This window comes from Clarias gariepinus, chromosome 23 (genome assembly GCF_024256425.1).
Source record: "Clarias gariepinus isolate MV-2021 ecotype Netherlands chromosome 23, CGAR_prim_01v2, whole genome shotgun sequence".
Taxonomy (NCBI): domain Eukaryota; kingdom Metazoa; phylum Chordata; class Actinopteri; order Siluriformes; family Clariidae; genus Clarias; species Clarias gariepinus.
This window is the reverse complement of record NC_071122.1, coordinates 21,056,559-21,077,258: the sequence shown is the minus strand read 5'-3', so window position 1 is coordinate 21,077,258 and position 20,700 is coordinate 21,056,559. Positions and strand designations below refer to the sequence as shown.

At 39.2% G+C, this 20,700-nt stretch overlaps 1 protein-coding gene across 4 annotated transcripts; it reads right to left on the bottom strand.

The window, feature by feature from the left end:
- Positions 1-5,121: 5,121 nt before the first annotated feature.
- gata2a (GATA binding protein 2a) lies at positions 5,122-20,503 on the bottom strand. 4 transcript variants are annotated; one of them, XM_053483926.1, is made up of 6 exons: positions 20,261-20,503; positions 15,250-15,750; positions 13,690-14,261; positions 10,725-10,883; positions 7,699-7,824; positions 5,122-6,116 (listed from the first exon to the last, which is right to left on the bottom strand). In XM_053483926.1, the coding sequence occupies exons 2-6, from the start codon at positions 15,473-15,475 to the stop codon at positions 5,814-5,816; spliced, it is 1,386 nt and encodes a 461-aa protein (XP_053339901.1). In that variant the 5' UTR covers positions 15,476-15,750; positions 20,261-20,503; the 3' UTR covers positions 5,122-5,813. The 4 variants fall into 4 exon arrangements, with proteins under 4 accessions (XP_053339901.1, XP_053339900.1, XP_053339902.1 ...); XM_053483925.1 differs by lacking the exon at positions 20,261-20,503 and adding an exon at positions 15,949-16,396; XM_053483927.1 differs by lacking the exon at positions 20,261-20,503 and adding an exon at positions 15,949-16,388 and having other exon boundaries at positions 10,725-10,870; positions 13,689-14,261.
- Positions 20,504-20,700: the final 197 nt, after the last annotated feature.

The window sequence follows — 20,700 nt, the reverse complement described above, 5'->3', positions numbered from 1 at the left end:
GGCAAGAAAAGTTCAAGATGGAATAATTGGTTTCCTTTTCTACTTTAGAGAAGCACTTAGGAAAAGAATTGTGTGTTGCAGATGCAGCTGGGATTGTAAGTGTGTGTGTGTGTGTGTGTGTGTGTGTGTGTGTTTGTGTGTGTGTGTGTGTGTGTGTGTGTGTGTTTGCAGGCAGAAAGAGAGAGAGAGCGAAAGAGAAAGAGGGGGGGGAGGCATTCTGTACCTGTAGAATGTGTGACCTCCTACACAGTGTTCTCGAGCTATTGAGCAGTGTCGCTCTTACTCCTCCCCTTGGCTGGCAGTTCACTACCAAGGGACTGTGCTTCTATGAATTTCGGTGGCCCCTGAAAAGAGGAAGTTCAGCTAATAATACCCAGTTAATTCTGCACAGCGGTGTGTGTGTGTGTGTGTGTGTGTGTTTTTGTGTGTGCATGTGTATCCGTCTGTCTCATCTGAGCCAAGCTGCTAAGCCTCTCAAAGAGCCGAAAAAGAGCCAAGTGATGTCTATAATAGGTCCAGCATTTATTGTCTCCCTCTGATTTTTTTTCTCTACTTGAAATCTTTCTCCTTTGACTCAATGCTGTTTCAAAATGAGCATTTCGTTAAACTTTGTCTTTTGTCTAACACAATAAACGAACATTCGTCAACACAAGCAAAGAACATATTTACTAAGTCTTTTTTTTAAGCACCATGTTTCTTTCCAGACGATCTCGAAATGTGTGTGAGGTGTTGACATAAAAGCTGACGCGTTTGCACTTTGAGAAACCCAGGAGAGGAAGTGACATAGACCATGCTGGAGTAAGGATATGCCTCCTTATTTTCCTCTGTGGGGGAGATGGAACGAGTAAAGGAGAGACAGAGGGAAGAGATAGAGAAAAAAAAAAAAGGGAGGGCATGTTCCGTTAAAGCAGTCCTCCAAGGTCAGGCGTGTGACCCCGGGCGTTGGGAGAGACCTGCGGCTGAACCGCACTCTCCGTGGCTTTTATCTTTCATCTCGAACTCCATAACTTGGCTCTGTGTGGGGACGGCCGGCGTACCTTTTGATTCTGTTAATTCAATTTAATAGATAAACAAATAGATGGGACCGAGGAGGGAGACTGAACGCAGGGAAGATGAAGGGACATGCAGGAAAAGGGAGAGGATGAAAAGAAGAGAGGTACAGGCACGGGGGGTAAGGGACAAGAAGATGAAGATGAAGAAGAGGAGGAAGCTTGTCTCAATAATGGCTCTCATAAAGCTCTCACTGGGAAGAAGACAAGAGGCCACCATGCTGCTCTTAAAAACAGTGATCATAAGTTTTCCCTGTCGTTAAAAGAGCAGTGCTACATCTTATTAGTCATGATTTAGCCTCATCATTAGGGAGGTAACGTATTGTTACGGGTCAGGAATGCAACTTTGTTTGCTGCTTTGTTTTGTTTTTTTTTTCTTTTCCGCTTCTTCACAAGATCAGGATAATTAAAGGAATCCAGAAAGCTCATAAGGACATAGACAAATACACAAACATGCATCGAGGGCACCACACGAGAGCGTCACGGTGGCTCGTCTTCAGCGACGAATAAAGAAGCTCTTTCTCCCTCTGCCGTCTTTCTGACGCGGAGAAGATCATTTTATTATTTTGGGGAAGACAGCTCTTTCCCTTCGGAGGGGCCTCACTTGAGTCCGGTGGACATTTCATGCTCCGGGAGCCAGGCCAAATGGAACCACACATACACACACACATACACACACGCACACAGAAAAACTCTAACAAGCAAACATTAAGCAGGGAAATAGAGGCTGTTACAGTAATGAAAGATTTTCATCCAAGCTCACCACCAGGATTTCAGATTTTCATCCAGTTCAGTGATATTCTATGAGATGCGGGTGTGGACGAAAGAGCTTGTAATCTGTCGGTTGGATTCTTTTGCGTGTAGGCATATGACATTTAGGTTTTTAGTGTCGTCAAGCTCCACTGAAGCAATGCATTGTTTCCTGAAGCTGTCACAGATGTTATTAATAATCTCGATCTTTAAACATGGCTGTCAAATGATGTATTTGTTTTTTTCTGACAAAGGCAGCAGGTGCTGGAAAATATAACAGAAGATGAGCTTAAATGATTTTAGGTGGCTAATAAACAGTCCTAATGAGGTCATAGGGACTGTCTGTAAGATACGTGCAGATGGTTCTCCATCAAAGATCAATTTCTTTACATTTTTCTTTTTAGAAAAGCAGTAAAATATAGTAGAATAATTTCATTTGCAAAGTTTCAGATATCACAGTGTCATGATTAATATTTAATCTCAACTGAAATGTTCTACTTAGTTCAGTATTAATAAATAAATGGCTGTACTGTATGTGCTATATTATTATTCTATTCTTTCATTTATATTATGAAACAAAAGACAAATCAATAATTTTAGATAGCATTTAATAATCCTCACAGTCCTAGGTCATAATGTAACCTGAACAATATCGTCACACACACTAAACATGTCATGGCTGATCAACTGGTGCACATATATTATTAAACGTTCATGTTTTTGAGTTGATTAGGGAGATTTTTGTTTGTTTGTTTTAACAAAGACAAGGAAATAATCAATAAACAGGTGGTATGATGTCTCCTCATATAAAGCCAGTTACAGTTACTTATTGGAAGTTGATTGTTTTCCAATAACGGCACACCCCGAGGTTCCTCTTTCATTACAACTTATTAAATTAACATCATAGTCTGTTATCTGTTTGCATTTGAACTGAAGTTGTTGATCATCTGCAAAATGGGTTTCTGTTATAAAATGCCCCTATTGTAACAGCTACAAATAGTCATTCCCTCATCTCATATTAAAATTAATAAGACAAAACAACCCAATTGTTCCTCAATTCCTCAATTGTTAATGAGGAACTCCAGTTCTGGATACTCTCATATGGCAGAAAATATAAAATTACAGCTGTATGATTTGACTGTACATAAATCAGAGGTACAAAAATCAGAACATCCACTATATAAGCCTAAATAAGTCACTTTGCAAGTTGTTACTATGGAAACAAGAGTCTACATTATTAAGGCAAGAGCATTAATAGACACTTGTGCACTACTGTCAGAGCTAGTTTTACAGAAAATTAATGAGTAGTTTCTGAGTGAGAATGAAGGTACTAAAGCGAATTTGAATACAAAGGGCCTTACTTGTGGTGTGTGTATGTGTGTGCATATGTGTGAATGAGAGAGATGGCAGAACTGGCCTGGCCTCCCTTCTCTCCTCTTGGCCTCTCTGATTAGTCGCTGGCCAGGGCAGTGGTTTGCTTGGTCCTCTGGGTTAAATGCTGTCCAAATGAGAGCCAGTTAAGGGCTGTTTCCTGCAGCCTCAGCTGCGAGCACATCTGGGAGAGAGAAGAGCGCCAGCCTAAACTGCCCCCCACGTGTTTGCTCATGGCTGGCCTGATTGCCTTTCCTTCCTCTGTCTCACTCTTTCCCGGCTTCTCTCTCTCTCTCTCTCTCTCCAGACTTGTCCTTCCTCTCACTCCTCTCAGTGGTTCCAGAGGAATATGCAAGAGAAAAAAATGCCTGGACAACTGAGAAGGAGGATGCATCATTAGGTATTTATTTCTCAGTATGTATTTATAGTAGTTTGTGTACTCTATGTTGGCCAGTGTGTGTGTGTGTGTGTGTGTGTGTGTGCACGTAAAACATCTTAGCCTCCACTATGTTTAGTACATTGGTCTGAGTCAGACCGAAAAACCCCAAAGCTGAATTAACTTCCCAAAGACCCAAGAAGGTATGGTACACACTCCCACACCAACTAAGGTGGAATCCCCTTGTTGAGTGGGGTGTGCATGTGTGGGGGCGGGGGGACGGGGGACGGGGGGTTGTGTCAGAGGGTGTGTTCACATTTCTGCGATTAAGCTCTTCATTTGCATGAACGCTTGAATGCTTGAGTGAAAAGGAGTGCCATGAGTAATGATGGTCTGAAATAGGCAAATTGGTAATGATTTAAAACATTCAACTCATACTAAGTTTTTTTTATAAGATCTAAAGTTTACCAATCCATTGACTCAAGTTTACAAATTCGCAGGGCTCAATTAATGTGACAAACTACCAAACTAAAGGTTGGGGTTAAGCCGAGAGTTATAACTTTTTTTAAACTATGTTCAAAAGAAAATAATTAAAAGCCCTTTTGTTTAAATAAATTTGCATAAATATTTCATTTGATATAAATAATTATTAAAGTCAGGATCAGAAATGGATTTAGCACTGGAAATGACTACTGAGCCAAACCAAACCACTCATTTATTATTATTCACTAATTTATGTCAAATTTGTTTACATTTTTTTTCATTAAATTTAAAGATTTCATCTCAAATTGTTGCACGTTTATAAATTTGTAATGGTAAGATTAGGGGTGGAGTTTTATATTTGTATGAAAATACAATCATCTGTATGGACTCTAAAACTAATTAAATATATGACCAAAGTTTAATTTTAAATTTGTAACAATTTACACTAAAAAACTTTTAAAATAATGTTAGGGGTGAAGTTGCCTTTGTACCCTTTTATATGCTCAGATTATAACTTGTTTGTAATTTGTTTGATATTTAATCAAAGATATAATCAAAACATGTCAGGTTTAAAAACTCTTAACAATTAATCCAACTCAATTTATATGAATAGTTGTTATGGATAATGATAGGGATGGAGTTAACAGAATTATGGCTTTATTTGGATGATGATGTTTCTAGTCCCGATCGTACTGAGTTAATTTAAGTTTAAATACATTTGAAAATTGATGTGATCCAAAAGGTTTTAATTTCACACAGTTGTAAAAGAAAAAAATAATTTGCTTAATTTGCAAAAAGAGTTACAAAGGTTAACGTTAGGTTTAGGTTAAAAATTTTACGCCTTGAATGAGTTTATGTAAACACTACACAGATTTATTTTTAATTGTACACATTGTGATCAGATTTAAGGGTTTTATTTAAAATTTGTCTGAATTACAAATGATAAGGTTAGCTTTAGGGGCAAAGTTAGGATTTACACCCTTCCTTACTACGTAATGTATATAAAATTAACCCACATTAAATTTTTTATGTGAGATCTGTGTGAGTTATATTGCACATAATTTGGCAGAAAATTTTCACAGAAAAGAGAAATTTAATGGATGATAAGTATTAAAACTTTATTTCTTTATTTGTGTAATGGAAAATGATAGAAACGTACAGTTCAGCAATATCACCTTGGCTAAGATAAGTCAGTGTTCCTTTTTTTGTTCCTTTTTTTCCTTTATTTTGATAATAACAATCAAATAATATTTATAACAATAAACATATGGTTTTGAGGAGAGCCAAAAAAAGAAATAAAGTGTGAAAATAAATTATCATAATAACAATCATAACAATAACGATAATAACAATCAAGCTTTATAAACATCTGTTTGCTTGCTAGTCATGTCCATAGAGTGTGTTCAGAGGCAGGCGTGTCCGTGGAGTGTGTGTATCCCAGCATGTTAGGCATTTAATAAGGGAATCTTTCTTTTCTTGTATTTTTCTCTCATTCAGAGTCCAAAAACCACACACATACACATAAGACCAGTGCACGCACATAGTGACTCTCCTCTAACACACATCCTGTCTTTCCAGGCAGTACCAAAGTGACTCAGTACAAAATAAAGGAGTGCTAGAAGCGACAATTGTCCTCGCTCCTTTCACGCCGTGTCCATGATTCGGGGGAAGGGAAGGAATTATAAACAAGAAAAGTGTCCTCTTTCCATTTCTGTTTGTTCGTGTACAAAAAAACCCCTCACCATTAACGATAGAATAGGAAGGTTTGTTGATTCCTGGGATCCTCAGTGAGGCTCAGCCCAGACAGGTGAGCGCCCCGAGTGGTGTGGGTGGCTAAAGGTTGGGTGGATGGGAGTCGGTGTGGGCAGCATGTGGCCCGAGTGGCTGAAGGGAGGCAGGTGACCCATGTGGGGCATGTGGGCAGCCATGGCACCAGCAGCACTGGCGAAGGGCAACGTTTTGTCGTGCATGCACTTTGAGAGCTCGTCAAAGCCGTCAGATGCCCGCTTGTTTCGCTTGGACTTGCTGGACATCTTGCGGTTGCGTGTCTGGATGCCTTCTTTCTTCATCGTCAGTGGTCTGTTTACCTACAGAGGAAAAAAACAGACGGAGATAGATTTTAGATTGGTGAAGGTATCCGTTTCAATCTGTGCCTGCGGGGACATTCAGCTCATTTTTTAGCTCTAAAAATAACTAACAAGGTATGAGTTTTATTAACGTGCAAAAAAAGAGAGCCCTTGTTTGAAAAATAAGATGCATTTAATGCAAGGTTCCTGAACAAGGGAGTTTGTTTAGCACTTCTACTGAACCGATGGATTTCTCAATTATAAAATGAAAAAAAGATAAAAATAATAATGCCTCTGAGGCCAGTGCTGTTCTTAATTATAACAATAACCACTGCTGGGTTGTGTGTCATGATTTTGTTTCTTCGACCTGAATGTCAAGAGCAATTATAAATACAGTCAGCAAGACGGCCATCCCGAAAGAGGCCCAGCAGTTTTGTTGCGCTAGTCTGATTAGGCTAAAAATTATTTATTCATCGGATTAAAGCACCTAATAGAAGCCAAGCTTAACATAAAAAAGGGGGCGAACTTTCAGACGGCACTGAATTAGTTTAACAGACGCCGTGTGTGTGAGTGAATAGTTGTCCCATGCTCTGCTCCCTCCTGGGAATAACGCCTCCCATTGAAACAAAGTGGGATTAATCAAAAGCAAGAAACGGTTAGCGGCTTCTGCCTGACAGGAAAAAGCCGTCTTTGCGTCCCCATAGTCTCCTTCCCGTCTCCTAAATCGATAGAAACTGTCCGCCCCTCTGACCGCATCAGCTTGGCCTTTCCAGGGCCATGTTTTAGACATGGAGGCTCATGAACCGTGCTTGTTACTTATTCAACTTTATGATGAGGTGGCTTGTTATAGTCTCGGTAACTGGAAATCTTTTTATTTTGGAAGACTTTTTTTAATTAACTTTTGGGTTTTGGACAGGAAATGTTTTCTATTCACTTGACATGTCTGGCATAACCTTTGGGGTCGTAGTTGATGATAAAATGTATCTACCACAATATCAAGTGGAAATCCATTACCGAATACGGTATCACATTTAAAAGTGCCAGAGGAAAAATATGGCTCTAGGTCCTTTTTTTAACAAGTATGCCTATATTATTGTGCAGTGGAGTTTTAACTAGCTAACTTTATGTCAACTGGTCCTTCTCTTTGCTTTCCTGTTTATCGATGGCAAGAAGGGGCAAAACATAAGGTTTTACTTTCAGGACCAGGGGAAAGCAAGTAATGAAATGCACGAAATAGCCAGCAACCACTTCCATTACAATACTCCTGTTAAAACCAGAACAACTTCCACATGTCATGAAAAAATAAAACAAAAACAGACTTGAATTAACTCTCTTAGAAAGGTTCGCTCTACCTACTCCTCGCTTTAAATATTAAACCAAAATATATAGCCTTGAGTTGGTTGTAGACCTAAATATAATTTGGAAGAGTGGTGATTTGCATCTGCTGCGCATTTTGAATAAAGAGTATGTCAAAATAATGACGACTAGAGTCTGAGGGGATTCTGTTTTGACATATTTAATTATGTGGTTTAAAATACAGGACCTATAAAATATTGTTTTGTGTGGTAGTGTTGTGTTTGTTGACATTGTGTCGACTACTTACGTTGTGGAGTTTGTAGTAGAGGCCGCAGGCGTTGCACACCGGGTCACCGTTGCCGTTGCGTCGCCACAGCGTGGTCGTAGTGGTCTGGCAGTTTGCGCAGCAGGTTCCAGCTCGTCGTGCTGCTGACTGTGAGAACCACAGCAATGATAAAAGGGTTAGAGCTGTGTAATATATCAGTTCTTAATTAGTATGCTGATATTTGCTTGTGTAGTAATGCTATTGCAAAAACAACAATGCACACATGAGCCCTTTTATCTGTTTTATCTTATGACATGATGCTTTTTCAAAAAAAAAAAAAAAAAAAAAGAAAAAGATTAATGCACCCCAATCTTTTTCAGTAAATTATTATACTGTGAGGCATATCATAATTACAACATGCAGTAGCCTAATTAATATACTTACAATATAATGTTTTGTTTTAACAACATGTGGTTGTGGTTGTTACAATGTGGTTGTAAAAGATATTTTAGGTTTTTTATTACTTCATAGTCATGTTCCTTTCAGTGAAGGCAGATATATGAAATATACACTATCTTTCTGAAATAAATATTACTAGGCCATGCTCTGGTGGAAACCCTGACACGTGATAAAGATCTTTCTTTAAAAAAAAGCAAAGAAAAGTTGGGGTGAGGAATATTATGTCTAGTTCAGAGCAAGCAGAATTTCAAAAACAGCATCAAAGCTATACATAGGCTATGAAAATGGTTTAGAAGAGAGTCAGGTTAATTAAATATAGGTTATTGTGTGCTGCATTTATATCAGCTTAACTAACTCCAATTTTGCAATTTGCACCACATTCACGTCCATTTTATAAAATGTCGCATTTCGGTACATTTAAGCTACCAGATCCGTCATTAGTTTATCCCATTTCGACGCATTACTTCTCTTGATGCTGAGTGTAGCGCTGTGGGAGTGTCGCGTCTCTGTTCGCATTGTGTCCATTACAGATCAATTCTTCACACATAATAAGAAACATTTATAGGCGCACAATACAATCCCCTCCAGCCGGGTCCACGCTGGCTGCGCACTTTCTCCTCCATTTCCACTGTTCCGGTTAACCCGATGCGCAAATTTGACTCTTGTAAATACCGTTGTATTCGTTTACGTTTATGTATAAAAATGTATAGACAACAACATAAATACGACTCTTAGTGCCAACCGTTCAGGACCAACAAGAACGCGCAATTGAACGCTTGAATCCGGGGATTTTCCGCTCGCCGAGACGCACCGCGCGCGTTCTCGCGCTTCTCTGCTTAATCGCTTTCCAGCGCCGAGCCTGGCGGGTCCATACACAAAAAATTCACTGGGGCTGATGGAAGACGGAAACACCCGGGAGCCGTGGTTTCCTTATCGGACCTGGCCACATATCCGGATAGGAAACAACTGGACGGCCTTTGAACGGGGAAGGGCTCCGAAAAACACCGCGGCCCAAAAAATGCAGAGCGCGTACTGCTGTGTGTGTGTCTGTGTATACCCTGACTCCATGAAAAAAAAAAAAGCTCATGGGCTTTTCATCTTTTATTTGGAGAGCACAGGACAAACTAAAAAGTCCTAGGACAAAATGTCTGCCGCTGCCTACAATAATAATAATAATAATAATAATAATAATGAACTCTCATTTTAGGAAAGCATTTTGTTTTGTTTTTAAGCGTTTTTTGTAAAAGGTATTTAAAGCCTACATATGTAACTTAAGCGTTTTTAAAGTGTTGCACTATTGATGACAATAATAATAATTATAATAATTATAATAATTATAATAAAATGTATTATACTGTAAACAATTATATCATTCCCTCCCATTACAAATCTTGCCTAATACACTTTGCATTCCTTGATATTACAGAAAGTCAGAGAAAATTCCCTCAGAGACGTGCATCTTCGGTTCTGACGCTCACTCGGGCAAGTGCAAATTCAATTATAACACCCGCCTAATGGAATAAGACTGTCCCACTCAATTAACATGGCGTGCAGGGTCGCCTGAGTAGGGAATGCGAGCAAAAGAGTGAAGAAGGGGTCATGAATGGATTTTTAAATACTTCTCTTTTTCTCTCGCACTCTCTCTCTCTCTCTCTCTCTTTGGTGGGGAGGGGTATGTAAACAGTTTAAGCAACTCCAAATGTCGCAAACATGTTAAATCCGCTCTGTGAATCGCTTTAAAACTCTAAATCCTTTCCCTTGGGTCACTCTTACATTTAATTTTATCTCTCTTTCTTTTTTTATTTTATTTTGTGAAGATGATGGATACAACTGATATAAAAGCTTGTTGTTTTTTCCTCTGCTTTTTTTATTCCTAATCACAAAATCACAAACTATGAATGTTTTTCCTACCTAATACCTTTCAAATGTACATAAAACTTAGATTTATCATTATTTCAAAATGCAAAAAACTAGCTAAATAAAAAAAAAACATTCATAATAAGAGCTAGAAAAAGGGGGGGAATTATGGATTGATGACTAAATGTGTGACATTTAAAAATCCTATTTTAACAAAAATGTATTTTACGTTTCAGCAGCTATAAAGTATCAAATTGTAATCTAATATATATGTATTTGAATATATATTAGAATTTCTACAAATTCAAATTCCCAGATTGTGTAATCTAACATAAATTTATCCTATAAGAACAATATATTCGAAGAACATAGTGTTATTAGCAGTCAGAAGAACCACAGATCTGGAGAAGATCAGTCAGATTTCAAAAGCATGGAAAGGTCAGTAGACGCAGTCTTCCTGTTCCTGTGATGCGGTGTTAATTAAGCTGGGTTAGGCATCGTGGGCATTGGTATCAGTAACAGTATCAGAACTAGCAGCAATAATGATAGCAGCAACAATGGCAATAGTAGCAGTATTGTAACAGGCAGTGTAGGGGATCACCGGGGGGTGAGGGAGACCAACAATTGCAGGAAGATCATAGGGAAAATATAACTTTCCTGGAATTGTGTGTATTCTCTCTGCTTCAGGCTTCTATTTAACCCTCATGTGTAACTGTGTTTGTGTGAGACTATGTTGAAAATGTACTACTCACCAGTCTGCGTTTGGGCTTGATCAGGGGCCGGTTCTGACCGTTCATCTTGTGGTAGAGGCCGCAGGCATTGCAGAGGTAGTGGCCTGTTCCATCTCTCCTCCAGAGAGGGGTGGAGGTCGCGCCGCAGTTCACACACTCACGGCCCTCTGTGCAGAATTCAGATGGAGGGAAACCAAAGGGAATTTTATATAATTAAGAAGTTCACGTCACATCCAACATCTATGCTAATCAACGAACATGATCCGAGGATGAAAAAAAACGTGTAAGGGGTCCAAATGAAAACACACAGAAGTTTACGGCTCATAGAGGAGCAATCTGGTCAGGTGCGCTGTCCAAGTTAATTAGCCGATATGTAATCTGACCGTTCCCATCGATAGCGTATTAAGCTGTTCCTCATGATATAAAATCTCTTTCAAAGAATGACGAGAACAATACACATCCGTGCTTGGCTGACCCCAGGTCTGTCGCTCAGCCCTGGTGAATCAGGAAGAATCAGAATGGACATAGACACCTACATGTAAAATAATACACTAAAGCATGGCAGAGAAGCAGCGAGTGTCGAAAACCCAAGGAGCCCATTGAGAAACAGTATTACATAATTTATTGCAGAACATCTCTGTGTCTCTCAGTTCGCCATATACTTAACATTAGCATGTATGTGCAAGGCCATGGCTTGACTCAAATCTTAACCCTTGACATAACTCCTTAATTATACACGTCCAACAATTTGGGAGTTCCCATGCCCTAATTTGGCTTTGTCAGCTTTACTGTAAAGAACCAGTATCATGTATATTTACATGCAAATAAAAAAATAAATAACCTGTCGACTACGACTTGGTGCTGTAATTTGTTCCACCTCACATCCCATGGCTGTCTCTCCCAGGAATCATGCCTCTATTATTCTCTTTCTAATGTGAGGGACAAACCTGTCCCACCCAGACCGGAGAAAGGAGTCCGCCCCGGAGAATAGTGACGTTCCTTTTGAAGTGTATGTTTAGTAATTCGGTCATGTTCCTACATTTCTCTGTGTCACCATTCCTGTTGAGCAGATGAAGTGGTATCAGTGTGTTTGAGTTAACCTATGGTAATGGCATTGTTAAAACAAAATGGCCACAGGGATAGTAGCGGGTTGGGCCCTATGCTGCAGGCCATCTCAGAATAGAGGTCGTTCAAAGATGACTGAACACAGGGATTCTTTATACTTACCCCTGAGATGACTTATATTTTACAATGGTTTTGTTTTATAAAGGCGTAGGACTGAACTCAGATTTTACATGCATGAATGCAAATCTTACTGTCATAACGAAGATATGTAAATGCCAGATTTGTTTAATGAATATTTTTTGGTTGCTGCTTCGTTCTTTTTATAGCTAATATTGCATCAACATGCTTTAAGATAAAATTGCCAGGAGGGAATAATTTCAAAGGATGGTCCATGTTTAATGGAAATTACATATGCAACTTGGTAATGACAACAGGCTTTAGTCCAACTCGCATTGTTCAGATCACCTTACGAGCATGTTGTGCCAGAACACATGTCTTAGCTTTTACTACAGGACGTAAGCAGAGAAGAGAAACGGTATTGGATCTTTACAAACTGTGCCATATCTACTGCATGTATAAAATCACACTATACTATGTTTAAGCATTAAATCCTGTATGCTGTTATTTGTTTCTCTCTCTCTCTCTCTCTCTCTATATATATATATATATATATATATATATATATATATATATATATATATATAATATATTGCATATTGCAATAATTACAATAATAATATATAACCTAATAATAATAATTAACCTAATTACTCATTATTTACATTTTAATATATTTGCTTTTCGCCTACTTGCTAGCCCTGCCATATAACAGTATAACATAATATAAACCTTTTGGTAGTAAATATAACGGTTTTTTTCTGCACTAGACGCGGGACTCGTGAGCTTCGTCCCGGGTTGTTGGCTTTGGGGTCGCGAGGGAGGGGAGCAGGTCGTGATTTGTTCAGTCAAAGGTACACAGGATGTGGCAGGAGCCAGCGCGTCGTGACTCCTGCATGTTTTAAAAACGCAATGGAGCCCGGTGAAGCAAAAACAAAACGACAGCCTGAAAGTCGGGGGGAAGGCGCGCGCTTGTGCTTCGATTGATCTAGGACTTTATTCGATTATATAAAAATAAAAGAATTTCATGTTCAGTTTATTTTATAAAGAACATTTATAAAAAATAAAAAACAGTAATGCATTAACACTAATCCAATTAGAGTAATGCTTCAGCTAATATTATTATAATAATATTTATTTTTACTGTAATATTATTATTGTTGTTTTTGATGTTTTGTTTTTGTTATTATTATTATTGTTATTGTTTTTGATTGTTTTTATTTCATCTTGTCTTGTGCGTTTTTCCTAGCAGTTTGCACTCCAAATAATTTATATTTTTTCTCTTTCCCATCTCTGTTAAATTACTCATTAAGTGTCCCTTTAACTCAATGAGTTTTTTACGCCTCTTTTAGCAATGACTCATCTGAATGGGACCCATCACTGTCAACGAGTAAGGGTTTTCTTTATTTTTTTTTTTAAGAAAGGCCTTGGGGGGAAGCTAACCATGTCTCCCGATATTATCTAAACCTGTCAAATATTAAACATACATAAACCCAAATCAGAAAAACACGTGTCAAGTGCGTCCTAAAGTTCGGGCAATAAATATACACGTTTGTCGGCGTTATTTAGACTTTGCTATAGATTACGAGATTAAAACTGGCAGCATGTTTAAAGAAACAAACTCATAAGCAAAAAACGAATTTCACAATTCCATCTCGAGTACAAAATTACTCATAGGTAATTTTTCTTATAATAAAAGACTACTAACAACAACGACAAAAAGTTTTTTTTCTTTTATTATACGGCTATAATATAAAGAATTTATTTGCAGTTACGTTTTGGTTAAAAGTCGATGCAACTCACCCGAGCTGGAGCGTGCCTTGCTCTTGCATTTGGGCGCGAAGCTGGAGGGCGAACCGCTGAGCAGGTTTGGGTGGAAGAGTCCGGCTCCGTAGTCGTGCGCCGCGGGGAGCGAGTAGGCAGGGTACGTGGGTATCGGGTGGTGCGTGGACGGCGTTTGCGGCCCGCTCATGGCCAGGCCTCCTCTGAGTGGACTGCATCCCTCCATCTTCATCCCGTCACCAACTTGGTACTTGATCGAATCCTTTTCGTCCATCCGCGTGACCGAGGTGGAGGATGGAGACGACGGTCCTGGGTCTGGTGACACGTCTTTCGGAGGCGTGGGAGGAAAGTTGTAGAGCGGGTGTGGGCTCGCGTGGCTTGCCGGCGCTAAAGAGGCGGAAGCCGGCGCCGTGGCCGAGCCACCGCTACAAGCGTAACTGGCACTCGTGGCGTGAAGCCCAGCTTTGCTGAACGGACTGACCGCCCAGGCGTTGTGGTGCGCCGCTGAGAGAGCCGCCTTGCTCCCGTCCAGCCACGAGAGGCCGGGACTGTGCAGGAGATGCGGCCGGCAAACCTGACTCCCAGTCAATCGAGCTGTAAACACAATTGATTCCATACACATTAATTCATAATCATCACACTCAGTTCGTTGATTAGGAACAATAGCTATCGCTTTTTTATGTTTGTTAGATTTGTACTGTATTCATGTCCCGTCTTCTACCAGTTGATTCTGTTTCCGAATAATACAAACTCGACATTTTCTTTTAACTAATAGGTATAAAACTATTCAAATGTGTAAGATGAAGAGTTTGAGCTTACAGTCCAGAAAGAAAGCCAACGCCTTGAAGTTTTCCTCTTGGAAATTATTACACATCCGGATAATAAACAACAAAAAAAAATACCTTTTTTTTTTATAAATGCGCAGATGAGCCGACTTCTGCTCCTCACACAAGTTACAGTAGTAACAAAAGACTGTTATCAGTGATTTTTTTTCTTTCGTTTTTTATTTTGTATCCGGGAAATGCCTCTCTCTCTCTCTCTCTCTCTCTCTCTTTGGCCCCACAGCCAAGAGAAGAAGTGACACGAACTTCCCTTTCCTCCCTGTGTCATTTTCTAAAACTTTTTTCCTTTCTGTGTTAATCTTCAGGCCACGTTCCATCAGAATGGTACTTCAGCATCATCGTTTGTAATATTGACCAGTGACCTACCACCAGTTCTAGTTCAATACAAAGTTAGCAGCATAAAAACAAATCGTCTTAAGACATCTTTGCTTTTTTTATTGCAACTGAGAAGCAGCATGCAGACAAGCTGTCACCATGGTAAGTTTGTTTACACATACCCTCTAGTCCTGTCGTTGTTGAATAGTTGATGAAAAACAAAGATTAGGTCACTATATTCTCATGCAAATATTTATACTGAAAAACTCTAATACACTGATATTACTATATAATACATTTATTTGAAGAGAGATATCAATTATTTAAATACATATTATTTATGTATCAGCCATGCAACCATCCAGGCCCACAGATGAAGACCTTACACGATAATTATTTCTTAAATCAGCTGTGAGACAACTTACCATGCGCTTGACTGTAGGACACTCTTGCCCTTGAGTTAGGGTAGTACGGATTGCCTTGCGAATCCAAGTGATTTAGAAACACGTCCACTTCGTCCGGGGGCAAAAGTGGCGCCATAGGCTCCATGTAGTTGTGTGTGAGGCCGTGATGATGGGAATCCGGGTGCTGGCCGTTGAGCACAGCGTGATGATGCGCCATCCACCGAGACTGATCTGCTGCCACTTCCATACCTGAAGCCTCCGTGTAGACTTGACAAGAAATAAAAATCTAATTTTCCTGATTTTATTATATGCAAATATTTTTATCTGCAGTGTTGGGCAGCTTTCTAAGAGCCGAGTTCATCGAAAGTTCCCCAAATGCAAAGTATATGTGGTTAGGCTACTGCAAAACAAAAACAAAAAAAGCCCGAATAGTGGTTGAAAAGCGTCCTTTTCAGTTTGTTCACAGTGGTTGTCTTTGGAATGATGAGTTAATGCTTAGAGTCCTCAGATACTTAGATACACCTGCAAAAAAACATAAAGGTAGGTCATGAGTGCATATTCATGGAGCTAATTTTACAATTCATTAAGAAAAAAAAGCAACCAAGCTTTTATTTATTTATTCATTCAAGATGTCAAAATAAATCGCCCAAATCATATTCCAATTTACACACTTTTCAGTCGATCGCAGTAATTTTAAAAAATGCCCAAAGAAGTACTTACTGCACACTGCATTGCACTCCTCCTTTTTCCACTGTTCCCCCCTTTATCTCGTGTTAGTCCGTTCGTAAATAAAGTTCGTCCCCGAGCTGCATCTTGACATTTGTTTACGCGGGCAAGTGTTGGTGTGTTAGTGGGTGGTGAAACGCGCTCTGTGCTCTCGGTGTTGTGTCTCCGTCCTGCGCACTGCTTGTGTTTCTTTTAATGACTCGCGCTCGCGCTCTGTCGGACCTGGCGCCAGTAAATTCCATATCACGCGAGTGTGGGCGGAGTCATGGGCTGGTAGCGACCTTCCGCCAGCCAATGGCAGGGCGAGAAGGATTTGATAGGCTCAATGTGGCCTATGGTGCGCTGAGAGGAGCATCAATCACCGGCGCGATTTATTCAGATCTACCTTTCCGTATGGCTTTAAGGGTCGTATTTATAATGCTTTTTTTTACACAACAGCTAAAACGAAATGCTCTTTTCTATGTGAAATGCTGCTTTTTTCTCATTAGTTTATTTTGCATTGGTCTTTTATTATTTTTATTAAGTAGAATAATTTGTCACCAAATGTGTGATAATACCCCATATGTATGATAAAATTATCATAAGTTACTTATGAACCAGCTATCCAGCACCAAGTAAACATCAAACCCAACACAGTCTATGGTGCAATTCTAAAGAGCCTAAATAGTACAGATTAGGCTAGATATTAGGCCCATTAATAAAAATAATATATTAAAAGCAAGAGACATAGATGCAATGACGTACTTAAACTGCCAATGTTGATTTTCACGCAGAGCTGTAACGCAAACAAACAGCAGTCCTAACACCCCGGGCATTAATTTGGGGAGGAGCGCTTTATGGCCTCTAAAGTGGGCGCCATTGTTTCGGAGGTCTAATTGTTTTTAATTAGTAGTCGCTGCATTCCTCTTGTGCAAACATTGTTTTTTTCGCAGGCGATCTCGAGCGATCAAACGTCGTTTTGCATCTTAATAGCCGACCCCCTTTTCCCCTCTGCCAGCCTGGTGCCGACAGGTCGCATGGGCTTGTCCGAAACAAGAGCCAATTGGTGGCCATTAGCGAGGATTCGTTAATTCGCGCAGGCCGGACCACCACAGGCATTAAGACACAGCGTCGCCAATTAGCTTGATAAGACCTTAGATAAACTGTGGAGCCTATGCCAGGTCATATAAGAAGTTATTAAACGGCGTTTACTGTGAAATATTACGTGGATTAGTTTGGTATCGCGCAAACATTGCAGTCTTAACAAGGTGTAATAAGCCGAGTGTATGTTTTTAATTTGTATTGACTGTATGTGTTTGACACAGTTGCATACAAGAATCACTGCAATTATTATTGGTACGACTACTACTACTACTACTACTACTACTACTAATAATAATAATACTAATAATAACACTTGTTATTATTATTATTATTATTATTATTATTATTATTATTGTTATTATTACTATTATTACTATTATTATTACAACCACGAACTAGAGCTTGCCTGCTGGTACAATTTCTTTTTGTTTTCTTTTACAAGTCGCTCTTGATCTTTAGTTTCGCATCTTTAGTAGCTCTGCGGTCTCTGACATCTTGTACTAACACTTTGCATTTATTAATTATTCATTTAAGTTATCTGGATCAAAGAGAGAGCACTGTAAACGCTTTCTAAACCCTGCGTTCTGGCTGGTCAGCTTCTTTTGTACAGTTTCTAGCTTTCTCTCTCTCTTCCTCTCTCTCTCTTTTGGGCATGTAATTAGGATGTAAATAGTGTCAGGTGAATAAAGCTAATATAGTTCTGGTTTTAAAAAGGATGAAAAGCTACAGGTCTGTAACCTTGATTAACCTAAGTGTCATGCTTTATTAAATCAGAGAGAGGCATTTCTCGTGAATTCCTGATGTACTTTCATTTTCCCCCCTTTACAAATGGTGGCATTTACACTGCCTCGAAAGTGTAAAAGATCACAGGTTGTGAACAAAAAAATAATGATTGACAGATAATAACTGGAACTGACCAGTCGCCACCCTGTGTGACGTCACTAAAGAAAAGAAATCTTTGCGCGCGAGGAACTTTTAGGACTTTATAACGATATGACTATATGACTTTATTCACAATTCATTTATTGCAGCTATACTGTATATTGTGCTTTTCGACTAGTGATTCCATGACGCTTTTAGATAGCCTTAAGTACTCTCCAATCCACATTCAAATTGCATGCTGTATTGCTTATATATCTACATCTATGTTGATTAGCTTTTTTTAAACATTCGTGCGTGTGTAGATGTGTTTAATAGTTTGTACGTGCTTTAATATCTAGCTCCAACAGATTTTAATAATCCACTTTTTATTGATGCGTACATGACTATGTTTTTACAGTGCCTGGCCAGATGTGCAAGTTCTCAGTGCCTAAAACTAGTGTGTTGCTTAACAATGTGCATGGGATCACTTTGCTGTAATACAGATCTTACATGGTATTAGGAGAATATATGGGGAGTTATGTGCATTATGCATAAAAAGCATATATTATGGTAACATTAAATCTAAGGCACTCCAGTATATACATTTTTAATTTTAGGATATTTTCAGGCTCTTATTGTGTCCCATATGGTTTGTTTTCTTCAAAAAGTTTATCAATAATGGTGACTTTTGTTAGGGTTATTAATGATTTATTATGGCTTAATATATGCTTAATAAAATGTACACAACTCTAATGATGCACTAACTGCTGTCTTCAGCAAGACAGATGCTAATGACCCTCCTGAGTGACCCTGATTCAGGTCGTCTTCACAGCAGGCCCCTTTGAAGCAGACTTGTGCTAAATGCTTGCTAGTAATCCACAAGGTATCACCAGTGTTTAAACACAGATGAAGCAGTATCCCTAAAGAAAAACTCTCAGCATCTACATGGAGAAGGGGGAGGAGGGATAAGGTGATCTCAAGGGCACTGTTCCACAACTGGAGGCTCTAATGTGCACCATAAGCTCTGGCAACACACATGCTATAAAACTCAGACGTGTAATGATGTCATCAAGTTCCAATTTTACCTTGAAACCTGTGTTCACCTGGGTTTAATGCGTAATTGGGGAAAGTCAGTCCCTTTAATTAACAGGTGCCACAAAATGGGGTGCGTCCCCACCATGGCGCGTTTATCATTCTCCTTGGGGTTAAAGAAAAAGGGAGGGGTGGGGGAGAGGGAGGGTGAGGGGTACAGGAGGGTCTGTGAAGATAAGCAGACGCACTGAGATGGGGCAATGACTCAGAGCAGCTGAACCAGCATTGTCCTTTACACACGGGTAATTAGATTGGGAGAGGGCATCAGCGGTCAGCACAGCGAAGTCAGGTTTTTCCTTATATATACTAAATCTCCTTCCATTTCATAAACAATCTTTAAAGTTGTTCCCATTTTAGGCGTGTGTGTGAGTGTGTGCGCTCTCAGCGAGTAATCCAAAAGTTGCCAAAACAGTGCGACTTTGATCAGCGACGGGGTTGTAAATCTCCGTCGTGATGACAGCTCGCCTTTCTGTCTGAATGCCTTTACTCCTAATGTCTAAACGGGCTCAGTCATAATACTGTAGAGCTTCACGCGCATGAAGGCAAATCATCTGCTTACACGCGTTATTGCATTACATTACAATCATGCAAGCTGTTTTTTCCCCGCAATAAGCATGACACTGGCACTTATGAAACACATCTGCAATCTTTATCACAGAAGTATAGGCTAATATACTGAAGAAGGAGATACCTTGTTTCTTTTTCAACACCATAATAATAATAATAATAATAATAATAATAATAGTATACTGTATATCCCAGACACAGATTAATAGTATAATAAGCAACGGACTTATAATTTAGTCTATAAAACAGGATATATATTTAAAAAAAAATATTGCCCATCAGTTTTTTATTATTTTTTAATTTTTGGAGTGGATACATATTTTAAAATTAAATCATGTAATAATCATATAATAATTACGCAGTGGAAATTTAAATTGCTTTGTTGTTACAATGCCTTATAATTTAAGGAAGAAAATGTGAGTAAGAAATTATAGAGCAATAATTATTATTATTATTATTATTATTATTATTATTATTATTATTATTATTAACGCGCCATTTAACATTACATCAACATTCACGGTGCGTTTAGAGCGCCGCATAAATGGGAAAAAAAATCCATCTTATAATCCCAAGTGGCCACCGCTGCCAAATATCTTATAAATTGGTTTGCTCCCGTTGCGTGTGTGTGTGTGTGTGTTTAAGCTCCTCGTCTATAACACGCTTTAAAAGGAAAAAACGCATGCAGTCTATTCATTCTTACCCGCTTTTACTCCCGCGTCTTGTGTCTTCCCGTCTTGAAGGCAAAGTCCACGGCGTGTGGACGCGTAATAGACAGACTGCAGAGATTTGGGTCCGGCTGGCAGGGACAGAACAGACCGCCGCCGCAGAGAAATTAATAAAGCAAACTGACGATCCCTCTCCAGCGGCGCGTAGTTGTGTTTAGGCTGCTTGTCTTGTGTTTGCTCTCTCTCTCTCTCTCTCTCTCTCTCTCTCTATCTATCTATCTTTGTGTGTGCATGTGTGTGCAAACTTGAGGAATAAAGTAGAGTTGCAGACACGTAGCCGTGCGCGTCAGCCAATCTCAGGCTTCGTCCAAAAGAGCATGAAAAATAGCACGCCACCTATGGTTAATTCAGTGGAATGTTATTAGGATTTTTTTTTTTTTTTTTTACATTAGATTCAATACGCACTAATATGGAT